The sequence below is a fragment of the Prionailurus bengalensis genome, chromosome A2 (assembly GCF_016509475.1).
Source record: "Prionailurus bengalensis isolate Pbe53 chromosome A2, Fcat_Pben_1.1_paternal_pri, whole genome shotgun sequence".
Taxonomy (NCBI): Eukaryota; Metazoa; Chordata; class Mammalia; order Carnivora; family Felidae; genus Prionailurus; species Prionailurus bengalensis.
The window spans coordinates 5096490-5108623 of NC_057348.1; the positions used below are offsets into that span (position 1 = coordinate 5096490).

Consider the following 12134-nt stretch of genomic DNA (forward strand, 5'->3'; position numbering starts at 1 on the left):
TCAGGAGCCTGTTATGTCAATGCCCTGAGTTTTCTGGAAGAGAAATGCTTTTGTCCAAAGGAATGACTGATAGTGGAATTTCAGGAAACCAAGTCAAGCATGGGACAGGTTTTTTCTCTCTCTCTTTAGTTTTTATTTTATTTTTTTTAAAAATTCAATATTTCTTTATTTTTGAGAGAGAGAGACAGAGAGAGAGAGAGAGAGAGAGCATAAGCAGGGGAGGGACAGAGAGAGAGGGAGACACAGGATCCAAAGCAGCTCCAGGCTACGAGCTGTCAGCACAGAGCCTGATGCGGGGCTTGAACCCACGAACTGCGAGATCATGACCTGAGCCAAAGCAGGACGCCTAACCGACTAAGCCACCCAGGTGCCCCCTCTCTCTTTAGTTTTTTAGACCACTCTGTTGAGGTCTGAAGAATGAGCTTGATGAGATCAAGAATTTAAAAAAATTAGTAAAAGGGGCGCCTGGGTGGCGCAGTCGGTTAAGCGTCCGACTTCAGCCAGGTCACGATCTCGCGGTCCGGGAGTTCGAGCCCCACGTCGGGCTCTGGGCTGACAGCTCGGAGCCTGGAACCTGCTTCCGATTCTGTGTCTCCCTCTCTCTCTGCCCCTCCCCTGTTCATGCTCTGTCTCTCTCTGTCCCAAAAATAAATAAATGTTGAAAAAAAAAAATTCTCTCTTAAAAAAATTAGTAAAAATTAACCCCCCCCCCCCCACGCAAGAGCTTCCTATGGTGGCCCCTGCTGGCCTGCTCCAAGTCTTTGTGAAGATTAGAAGGTGCCCCTGCTAGGAATTTATCCAAGGGATACAGGAGCACTGATGCATAGGGCCACTTGTACCCCAATGTTCATAGCAGCACTCTCAACAATAGCCAAATTATGGAAAGAGCCTAAATGTCCATCAACTGATGAATGGATAAAGAAATTGTGGTTTATATACACAATGGAATATTACGTGGCAATGAGAAAAAATGAAATATGGCCTTTTGTAGCAACGTGGATGGAACTGGAGAGTGTGATGCTAAGTGAAATAAGCCATACAGAGAAAGACAGATACCATATGGTTTCACTCTTATGTGGACCCTGAGAAACTGAACAGGAACCCATGGGGGACGGGAAGGAAAAAAAAAAAAAGAGGTTAGAGTGGGAGAGAGCCAAAGCATAAGAGACTGTTAAAAACTGAGAACAAACTGAGGGTTGATGGGGGGTGGGAGGGAGGGGAGGGTGGGTGATGGGTTTGAGGAGGGCACCTTTTGGGATGAGCACTGGGTGTTGTATGGAAACCAATTTGTCAATAAATTTCATAAAAAAAAAAAAAGATTAGAAGGTGCCCCCCACCTCGGCAGGTGCAGGTGCGCTCCCAGGGTGCCCCACTTAGCCCATGATGAACTTTGGTGTCCCCCTCGGCCAGGCACCTTGCACGGGACTCACGGGAGTCCTGTGAGGGATGGGGAAAAAAAAATCCTGTTTTCACCACAGTCTTCTTAGACCACCACTTCTTACATTCTTGGAGTTTCACTTCCCTCAGATTCTGCCCTCTGTTTGCCCCGTGTTTGGGGAACAAATATGATGGCTTATTACTGCCTTCTCAAAGCTTCTGCACGTCCACACCCTACTTCTGGCAGCGTCTGGATGAGATCGGGGGGAACAATCCCTCGGGCTGTGGCTTCTGCCCTCGTGAGACGCAGTGCTCACAGAAACCATCCAGGGCGCTGAGTTTCTGCAGAAATTGGGAGAGTGAGAGTAGGGGGGCGGGTAGGAACTCTGGCGATCGCCAGGTATCCGCTCCAAAGGAATTAGCAAGTCCCCACGCATTCCCACGATGGCATCCAGTGTTGGTTCCAAACGCGGTGACCGAGTCTGTCCACAAGGATGGATGCCCAAGGAATACTGCTTCTCGGGTCAGAGTGCAGTTAGGAAACAGAAGCCGTAGGTATTTGGATGTCTCATGGTTAACTTTTGAGGAAGTATAGATTTGGAATGTTTTATAGTTTTCTAGGGCAAATGTGTTCATCGCTGTGAAATGAGATCAGCTTCTACAGGAAAACAAATGTCAGAGGCCACACCCCACCACAGAAACTCACACCCCGTGTCTTTCGGTCGCTTTGTATAGCATAAACTAATTGGGTTCCTCTCCGTCGATGCACAATGAAACACTTCGGTGGAATCGTGGGCACTCTTTATTTTGGGGTCAATTCTAAGTCTATCAGGCAGTGATTTATGTACAAGAAACTGCTTCGTTTCACAACGTAAAATTCGATGAGTTTTGAAAGCCTCTGCTGGAGATACAGAACTTTCCATCATCTCCCTAACTTTCTTTAAGCCCCCTGTTCTCCCTCCTTCTCCCTCTGCCTCCAGTCCCCACCCCAGGATTCGTCCCCCTCCCCTCCACCAACAATATATGGTTTGCATTTTCTAGAATATCCTGTTGTTGGACTTTGTGATGGTTAATTTTATGTCTGCTTGGCTAGAGTATGGTGATCAGTTGTGTGGTCAAACACCAGTCTAGATGCTGCTGTAAAGGTATTTATTTGTTTGTTTATGAGAGAGAAAGAGAGAGAGAGAGAGAGAGAGAGAGAGGGAGGGAGAGAGAATCCTGGTGCAGGGCTCGATCTCAGCACCCTGAGATCATGACCTGAGCCAAAAGTCAAGAATCAGACACTTAACCAACTGAGCCACCCAGGTGCCCCTGAAGGCATTTGAAAGATGTGATTAACATTGAGATAGGTCAACTTTGAGAAAAGCAGCTGACCCTCCATAATGCGGATGGGTCTTGTTTAACCAGTTGAAGGCCTTAAGAACAAAGAAGTTTTCCAAGAAAGAAGGAATTCTGCTTCCAGACTGCAACATAGAAATCTAGAAATTCTGCCTGAGTTTCCAACCTTCAGACTCAAGGCAGAAGCATCAGCTCTTACCTGGGTCCCCAGCCTGATGGTTTGACCTACAGATTTCTGACGTGACAGTCCCCACAATCACAAGAGCTAATTCCTTGGAATCCCTCTGTCCTTTTGCTTTGGCTTCTCTGGGGAGCCCTAATACAGAATTCTTAAGTGTTTGCTGTTTTGTGTCTTTAAAAAATTTTTTTAATGTTTATTTATTTTTGAGAGAGAGGGAGAGAGACAGAGCAGGGGAGGGGCAGCGAGAGAGGAAGACACAGAAACTGAAGCAGGCTCCGGGCTCCGAGCTGTCAGCACAGAGCCTGACATGGGGCTCAAACCCACGAACCGTGAGATTATGACATGAGCCAAAGTTGATGCTTAACTGACTAAGCCACCCAGGCACCTCACTCTTTTGTGTCCTTTCTGTCTGGCTTCTTTTCCTGAGTATAAGGTCTTTGAGCTTCATCTACGTTGTTGAGGGGCTCAGTAGTTCTGTTTTCATTGCATAGATACATCACCCGTCAATGGACGTTGGAACTCTGTCCAGAGTTCGGCAATTGTGACTAAAGCAGCTGCGAACATCTGTGGGGGGAATCCTTCTGTGGATATATGCTTTTATTTCTCTTGGACAAGCACTATATTGTCCAGTGAGCCCACTTCTGGGAATATAGCCATAGGAAATCAAAACCCGATATCAAAAAGATAATCTGTATGTCCATGTTCATTTCAGGATTGCTCACAAATATAGCCAAGACATGGAAACAATTTAAGTGTCCATCAACGGATGAATGGATAAGAACATGTCACACACACACACACACACACACACACAGAGGAATATTATTTAGACAGGAGAAAAAAAAAAAAAAAGAAAACCCTGCCATTTGCAGCACCAAGGACAGAACTCGAGGGCATTATATTAAGTGAAATAAGTCCAACAGAGAAAGATAAATACTGTTATGATCTCACTTGTATGTGGAATCTAAAAAAGTGGAATGTGTAGAAATAGAATAAAGTCATCACTACCAGGGCCACCTGGGTGGCTCAGTCAGTTAAGCATCTGACTTCGGCTCAGGTCATGATCTTGTGGTTCACCAGTACGAGCCCCACATCGGAGTCTGTGCTGACAGCTCAGAGCCTGGATCCAGCTTCAGATTCTGTGTCTGCCTCTCTCTCTGCCCCTCCCCTGCTCATGCTCTGTCTCTCTCTCTCTCTCTCAAAAATAAATAAACATTAAAAAAATTTTTTTAAAGAATGGTCATTACCAGGAGTGGGGGTGAGGTGGGGGAAATGGGGAGACATTGGCTGAAAGGCACAAACTTTAAGTTAGAAGACGAATAAGTATAACTTCTGGGGATCCCTGCACAGCAGTGTGATTATAGTTAACAAAGTTGCAAAGACACTAGGTCTTACTTGTTCTCATCAGAAAAAAGAAACGGTAATTATGTGACGGGATAGAGACGGAGGTGTTAGGTAATGCCCTGGCAGCCGTCAGATGGCCATATGGAAACATATCAAATGAAACATTGTATACCTTAAACCCAAAAAGACATGGAAATATTTCCATTCTATCTGGTACGGAGTCATGACTCCAAGCCAACCGCATAGAGCTGACTTTACCGTCAGATATCCCGTGACCCAGCTGCTGATGCATTAGTGGCTGGCCCCAGAGGCGGCCCATGGATCTTGTCTTAGGCTCACAGCCAGTGCCCATTCTGAGCGGTCAGTGTCCTGCTTAGACCAGGTATCTGATTCTTTGGATAACCTGCTAGGAGCGCTGACGGGACTGACTCCATCTCTGGCCCCCGCCAGGTGCAATGACCTCGCTGGGGGTTGCGAATCCTAGGCCTGTGGGTGCTCTGATCTTCCCTAAAGTGATGCACAGAAGGCTCCACTTTAGGTAATGACCCCGTGACCCCACCACCATGCCCCTTGCTCCATAAAAGCTGGGGATTATGTCAGGACTGGGCAGAGAGTAGTTGTGGAGGATGCGGGGGTCGCCTACCCGATCCCCCTGTCCGTAAGACACCCTGAACACAACTTTGTCGGCTCTATGCAGTGGCTTGCTTTGCTTTTCGGTCTTAAAGTGACTTCTTGGTCTGGAGGAGATATTACTGACCCTCCTCCATTTTCTTTTCTTTCTTTTTTTTTTTTAAACTTTATTTATTTTTGGGACAGAGAGAGACAGAGCATGAACGGGGGAGGGGCAGAGAGAGAGGGAGACACAGAATCGGAAACTGGCTCCAGGCTCCGAGCCATCAGCCCAGAGCCTGACGCGGGGCTCGAACTCACGGACCGCGAGATCGTGACCTGAGCCGAAGTCGGATGCTTAACCGACGGAGCCACCCAGGCGCCCCCCCTCCTCCATTTTCTAATGCACCTGTTCAGCAAAATGTTCACATGGTTGGCCCTTGTTTGGAGTCTGGGAGCTTGGGCCCTCCCATGAGGACTCTCAGGCATGGGGGGTTTGCTGGGGAGGATGTTGAGCGGAGGTGAGGGAGAGTAGCCTGGTAGGAGGGAGAGAAAGAGCTGAGCAAGTGTAACCGTTGTTTTGTTTGTTTGTTTTGGTTTTTTTAAACCCAGGATGGTGTTCTGACGGAGCTGAAGAGTGGAACCGAGAAACAAGGTTAAGGGCAGCACAGGTACCAAGTGTATTAGGGCAAGAATGAAACAGAAGGAAAAGACTCCTGTGACCTGGGGCCAGGGGGAGGGGCTCCTTAAGGAGGAGGCCTGTTTAGATAATCATCCAATATATCAGGAGGGAGTTTATCAGCCTGACTAGTGGCCAAACACACTTCTACACGAGGCCCCTAGATTGGGGTCCTGATTTAGGGCAATTCAGGGGTGGACCTGTTTATTCTGTTTCCTGCAGAAGAGAGAACTTCCGTAGTCAGGGGACACTGATGAAAAAGAGTAAAGATAGAAATCCATCATGGTCTAAGCAACGTTCCTACACGTGTAGTGCTTACAGCTGACTTCCCTAGGAGGTGGGTTCTAATTCAATCAGGTACTGGTTTCCCCTGGCTCTGAGCAGAGGTCTCACAGCCAGAAGCAGCTGGACCAGAGATGTGGAGGGGATCGCATTAGACCAATGAGGAGGAAACCTCCCATGGGAGTCTCAGGTTTGGAAGCCGTCCTGGGGACTTAGGTGGCTGTCCTGTGCCCAAGACAGACAACTTTGTACAGGGACAGGAATAAAGAGAGGGCATCAGGTTTCTGGATCTTATTACCATTCTGGCCAGGGTACTAACTTCCTGCCTTTTCTCCTCCCCATAGAGTAGCCACGGGCTAGAGGCTTGCAGCGTGAGCAGTCGGCATGGCATGAAAGTGTTCCAAGAAGACCATACTCCTCGAAAGGCCCCTGAGATGAGAGTAAAGGAGGAGAAGAGAACATACTCACCAAGTTTGCACGAGGCTCAGAGTCCAGACGCAAAGACTCTCAGCCCCACGTAAGGGCACCAAAATGATAAAATTATGAAGCGGGGCACGTGAACAAATGGCTAAGAAAGAATTCTTGAGACATTTTTGGTGCAAAAAGGTGATTTAATTATAGCATAGGGACAGGACCTGCGGGCAGAAAGAGCAGTAGTGGGGTTGTGAGAGGTGACTGATTATACACTTCTAAGTTAGTGGGGCTTAAGGATAGCTTAAGTCTCTAAGGAATTTGGAAGCAAGGCTTCTAGGACCTCGCTGCTGTTGAGATAAGCTTATTTTAGTCTTTAATAAAACAAAAGCATGAAGGCAGTAAGGCAGCCATGAGTTCCTCTAGGGAGGTCCCACTCTACATGTTTCAGGTGCAGGCTGATGAGCTTTAAGGGCATTTAATTTAAGCTACATTTCTCCTGCCTTTTTTTTTTTTTTTTTTTTTTTTTTTTTGCCTCATTATAAGGAGGTGGTCTCCGCTGGAATCTAACCTCAGCCTGATCCCATGGGGAATCTGGAGCCTAAGGAATGCCCTGTGTTGATCTCACCATGGGGCTGGGCTTTTGAAACTCTGTCGACCAGCTGGGCTGCGTCTGAGGCTTTGGGTAGACACCGGGGAAGGGGAAGCAGTGAGCTATTAACAGGCAATGCTCACAGCAGCTGGGGGATGGGTGTTTCAGCTGCTAAAGGGAGGTTTTAGAGCATCAACAGCGTCCACTATGAGGGCTTTTGTTGGTCTAGGATGACTAGGTTTTGGAGGGAAACGGAGAAATGAGGCTGGTGGGGGATACCAGTGTAGGACTAGGTAGGGTCTTGGGTGCCATATTAGTGAGCTTGGAGTTCATCCTGAAGATCATAGGGAGCCCTGGGAGGATTTAGACTATAGGAGGAACAAGGACAAGTTGGGTGGGGCTATCCTAGAGTAGCCCCACCACATCCAGAAGGTAACACATTCCATGTTAGCAGGAGTGATGCCTCTGGGCATCACCAGGCTGATTTCTTCAGTCTTCAATGTCCCTTCTTTTCCCCTTTGCTGGGAAAGACCTATGGGGTCAGGCTTACACAAGTCATGTGGCTAGAAACTGTATTTCCTCTACCCCATCCTTCCTCTTCTCCCTCTATGGCTGTCCCCAGACCTGTAGGATCTCTGAAGTGCAGATTTTATAGCCTCAGTCAACTGTTTGGGGTTTAATAAAGGGTGACTGGCATCCTGTGTTCTTCTGTCCCTGACCAGGATCCCAGACCCCATCTGTTGGCAGAATAACAAGGCTCCCCCACCATCTCCTTCCCACCTGCCAATTTGTCCACATCCAAATCCTTTGACTCTATGAATCTGTGACCTTACACAGTTGGGCTTTGCAGTTGGGATTGAGGATCTTGAGATGGGGGAAATTATTCTGGATCGTCTGAGTGGGTATAATGTAATCACAGGGGCCCTTTTAAGAGGGAGGCAGGAGTGTCAGAGAATGAAAGAGGGAGTTTGAGGGAGAGAGGGAGGGAGGTTGGAAGATGTCATACTGCTGGCTGTGAAGACAGAGGAAGGGACCATGAGCCAAGGAATGTGGGCAGGCTCCAGAAGCTGGAAAGGAGAGGGAATAGACTTCCTCCAGAAGCCATATGCAGCTCTGGTTACATCTTGATTTCTTTTTAAAAAAAAAATTTTTTTTTCAACGTTTATTTATTTTTGGGACAGAGAGAGACAGAGCATGAACGGGGGAGGGGCAGAGAGAGAGGGAGACACAGAGTCGGAAACAGGCTCCAGGCTCTGAGCCATCAGCCCAGAGCCCGACGCGGGGCTCGAACTCACGGACCGCGAGATCGTGACCTGGCTGAAGTCGGACGCTCAACCGACTGCGCCACCCAGGCGCCCCTACATCTTGATTTCTGTCCCCTAAGACTCCCTTGGGACTCTGGCTTCCAGACCTGTAATGTAATTTATCTGTGTCATTTCGAACGGCTGTTTGTGGTGCTTTGCTATGGTGGGGATGGGGGCGGGGCAGGGAAGTCACATGGCCTCGTCCCTGCCCATCCTCATTCTCAATGTCAACTGTTCCTTTTTCAGACTCCCCCGATTACCAGACATTTCCCCCGTTCTGCTGTTCCTGCTTCTTAAATTCCTCTCTGTCTCCACAGCCCCTGCCCTAGACCAGACCACCTCACTTTTCTCTCCCCGGGGATGCAGCCCCAGCCTTCCCAGGGGAGGGCGCTCCTGCCTGGGTCCAGGGCATGGCTGTTGCAAAACCCCAGTCTGCCCTTCACTACCTTGCTGAAATTCCTTCTGATGCCCCGAGGATCAAGTCCAAACTCACCCACATTAGAAAGCTTTGCATGAAATGATCTTTGCTGACTTCTCCTGTTCAGACATTTGCTGGTATTAGTGCTCCTATGAGCAGCCACAACAATCTAGTATAGCAAGAGAATAATAATGGTAACAACAGAGAGTTTTACTGAGCATTTAATCTGTGCCAAGCAGGAGTTTGTGATTTTACTGCATTAAACCTCAAACCCTGGGAAATTGGTATTGTCCTCATTTTGCTGATGGAGAAAATTGCTTCTAGGTAGACCAGTTGTCTCTTGCTGCATGACCCACCCCCCCCCCCCTCCAAAATTGGAAGTTTTAGACAACAAGGTTGTATTTTCTTATAGTTCCTGAGGCTCAGGGAATCTGGAGGTGGCTCAGCTGGGTGGTTCTGGATCAGGGTCCCCCCCATGAGGTCACAGTCAGGCCGTTGGCCACAAACCTCATTTCCTCCTCCTGTGAGCTTCTCCACAGTGCTGTGGGGTGTCCTCACAACACGGCGACTGGCTTCCCCTTGGGGGATGATCCCAGGAGAGAGCGAGCAGGAAGCCGCAGTGACCCTCTCACCTCAGATGCCTCACGTGCCAGTGTCACATGCTGTTTTTCCTGTTGACTAAATTCAGCGCACACCCAAGGAGAGCGCTCCCTCTTGAAGGGAAGAGTGAGCAAGGATTTGTGAATGCAAGGTAAAGCCACTGCATTTGTCTGTCTGCCTCTAGTGTCCACACTCTGGATGCCCTGGACAAGGATTACAGAAGAACGTGCAAGTCCCGGAAATTGTTCCCAGCTGGTCGTATTACCCTACGTTACGGCATGCCCCCCACAGCGATCCTTTGGGACACGGCCTCTCGTCACCCTCGTTCTCCACACGAGAAACCTGAGACCCAGAGAGGCAAGCCACTTGCCAAGGGCACTTTGAGAACACACTGGAGTCAGGATTGGATCCTAGGTCTGATTCTCTATCACAACCAACACTGGGAGTTTTTCCCGCGTGCCAGGCTTTGTTGTAGACATGTCAGGAGTGCCCGCTCCTCGGATACACATCAGCCCCACGAAGTGGAGCCTATCATCGTTGGGCCCATTTTACACACGGGAATGTCGAGGCACAGAGAGATTAAGAACATGACTAGCATGCAGGGGAGACGGGATTCGGACTCCTGGGGATCTGGTTCTAGAGTCTGCTTGTCCTCGAGCGCTTCTCCGTGACAGACACAGTGGTTGTTTTCCTCTTGCTTGGTGGCATTTGCTGTGTTTCTGTGCTGCTCCTAAGTGCAGCCTCGCTGGGCAGGGCCCCCTGATGCGCACACAGGGGGCCACTGATGTATCTTCTTCAGTGACCATAACTCCAAGGTAGGTATTTTGCTGTGCGTGGAGCAAAAGGGAGAATGCAGAAGCACGGGGCGGCTTTTCTTCCCAGGAACTTGGGGTTGGCTTTTGTGCCTCATTTTTAGCCTGTGGTAGGTGCTTTGGGTGCCTACCCACACCCATGACCCTGAGCCCCTCAGGGCACACAAGGCTCATATTTGTCAGTCCACAGGGTTGCACTCGGGTTATGCCCATTCTGTGTTTGGAGGCCAGGCAGGCCCAAGGTGTTGTGGGTAGACACCAGCCTCAATCTGTGCCTGGCAGTAGCCAGTGGATAAATACCCCAGCTCCCTTGCCTCTCGGTTGGGGTAACTGAAGACTGCTCTGGGCTGCCTTTCAGAGGTCCTTGTGGAATCAAGCTCAGTTTCTCACTGTACAACTTGCCAGAATGCACGGCCACTGGGGACCCTTTCCTGTCCCCATCTCCCAGCTCCCCTCCCCAGCTGGCGTTTCCTGGGGTCACCTCCCTGATAAACTACTTTCACTAGAATCCCAGTCTCAGCATCTGCTTCTGGGGACCCTGGCTGAGGCATTGTTAGCCCTCTGTGTGTGTGAGCTCGTGCACGCAGGTGTGTTAGGGCTGCGAATGGGGTAGGGGTGCTGCTGTGCTGGGGTAAAACGTAGGAGAGCTAGAGGCATATGGAGTGGTTCGAGAGCTAGGGCTTGGAGCCAGAGGATCCTGGATTCAAATCTTGACTCTAAGTAACCTTGGACAAGTCGCAATGCCTCTCCATGCCTCGCTTTCCTTTTTAATTTTAATTTTTGTTGTTGTTGTCAAATGGATGGGGCGTCAGAATCTCTGCTCGATGATGTGGATGTGAGGATGAAAGTGAATTTCGCTGGCGATGTGTCTAGAGTGGCACCTGGTCCACGATGCCCGTCATGGCTGTCTGCGTGGGGCCTGCTGGGAAGAGATCTTTGAGTCTGGGCTTCGCTTCCCTGTGGACAGGTGGTGGTGGCTCACTTATAGGTGCAGTGGAAGAAGGCTGAGAGGTAGGCGCTGGTGGGGAAGGAAAAGCAAGAGTTGGGGGGAAGGAGAGAGAACACGGCAACACACCAGCTAGTACAACTTCTCTTCACTGTGGCGGAAAGAAAATTAAGGGGGTTGCCACACTGTCCTCATCTAGCAGCAATTCAGCAAAAAGGGCTGTCTTGCTCTGGCAGCGTTGAGCAATTCTGGCTCCACCCCTCCTCTCTCCCCATAGCCTCTGTTACTGAAAACGCAGAGAACGAAGGCAAGGTTCCCTTCTTTAATGACAGAAACACGGGACCATGTGGAGCTTCAGCTTGCTCCTCTTCTGGGGTGAGTGTGGGGCTGAATGGTGGTGGGAGGGCTGGGGGAAGGCTGCGTTGGAAATAGAGCCAGGGGAAAGGGAAGGCCATGGGGCATCCAGCCAGAGACCCCAATTCTAGGCTGAACACTATCAGCACCTTCTTTGTAGGAAAAAAATCACTCAGCGTAGGAAATTCCCTCTCTCCAGGTAGACTTTCTTTATAGTCATTCATTTGACATGTATTTCTTGCGGTCGTGAGTCTGATATCATAGTAGGAAGGGCAGGCAGAAAAGCTACTTACAGTAACAGCAACCACCCGCCTAGCAGCATTGTAAGCTCATCAAATGTCTTCACCAAACTCCTCCAATATTGGGTCCCCAATAGCCCCATTTTTACAAAGGAGGAAACTGAGGTAAAAGAGGTTACGTGACTTTCCCAGGACTACTTAGCCAATAAGTACTACACTTTATCCCTTATCACTATGCTATGCTGTCCCAAATAATAACTACACAAAAGCATTTCAGGCAGTGATAGTGCTATGCAAGAAGAGAGTGACTGGGGGTTATGTTGAAGGGGGAAGTCAGGGAAGGCCTCTCGGAGGGGGTGATTTTTGTGCTGAGCCCTGAGACATGAGGTGGAGCCTTCCTGTCTCTTATTTCCCTTTCTTCAGGCGTCAGTTTGTATTGGTCTTGTTTATTGTCTCTGTTGTGTTTGTTTGTTTGTTTTCCTGTCTTTCAAGTGTTGGTCACTGGTTCAAATCTATGAATGCGGGACAGTGTTTTGAACAACAGGTGTGGGCTTCCTCAGCTGGGGTCCCGTGCATCTATTTGCAGAAGAGAAAACTCAGGCCCAAAGAGACTAAACAACTTTTCTAAGGCCATGCAGTCAGTAACCA

General features: G+C 49.1%; 1 protein-coding gene across 1 annotated transcript in view; it reads left to right on the forward strand.

Moving 5' to 3' along the window:
- Positions 1-11174: 11174 nt before the first annotated feature.
- The window catches only part of ADGRE1 (adhesion G protein-coupled receptor E1), an 80781-nt gene continuing 79821 nt past the window's right edge, over positions 11175-12134 (forward strand). The window contains exon 1 of the mRNA XM_043586397.1: positions 11175-11268. Within this exon, the coding sequence (XP_043442332.1) occupies positions 11238-11268 (31 nt within the window). The 5' untranslated portion in view covers positions 11175-11237. The remainder of the gene's footprint in view (positions 11269-12134) is intronic.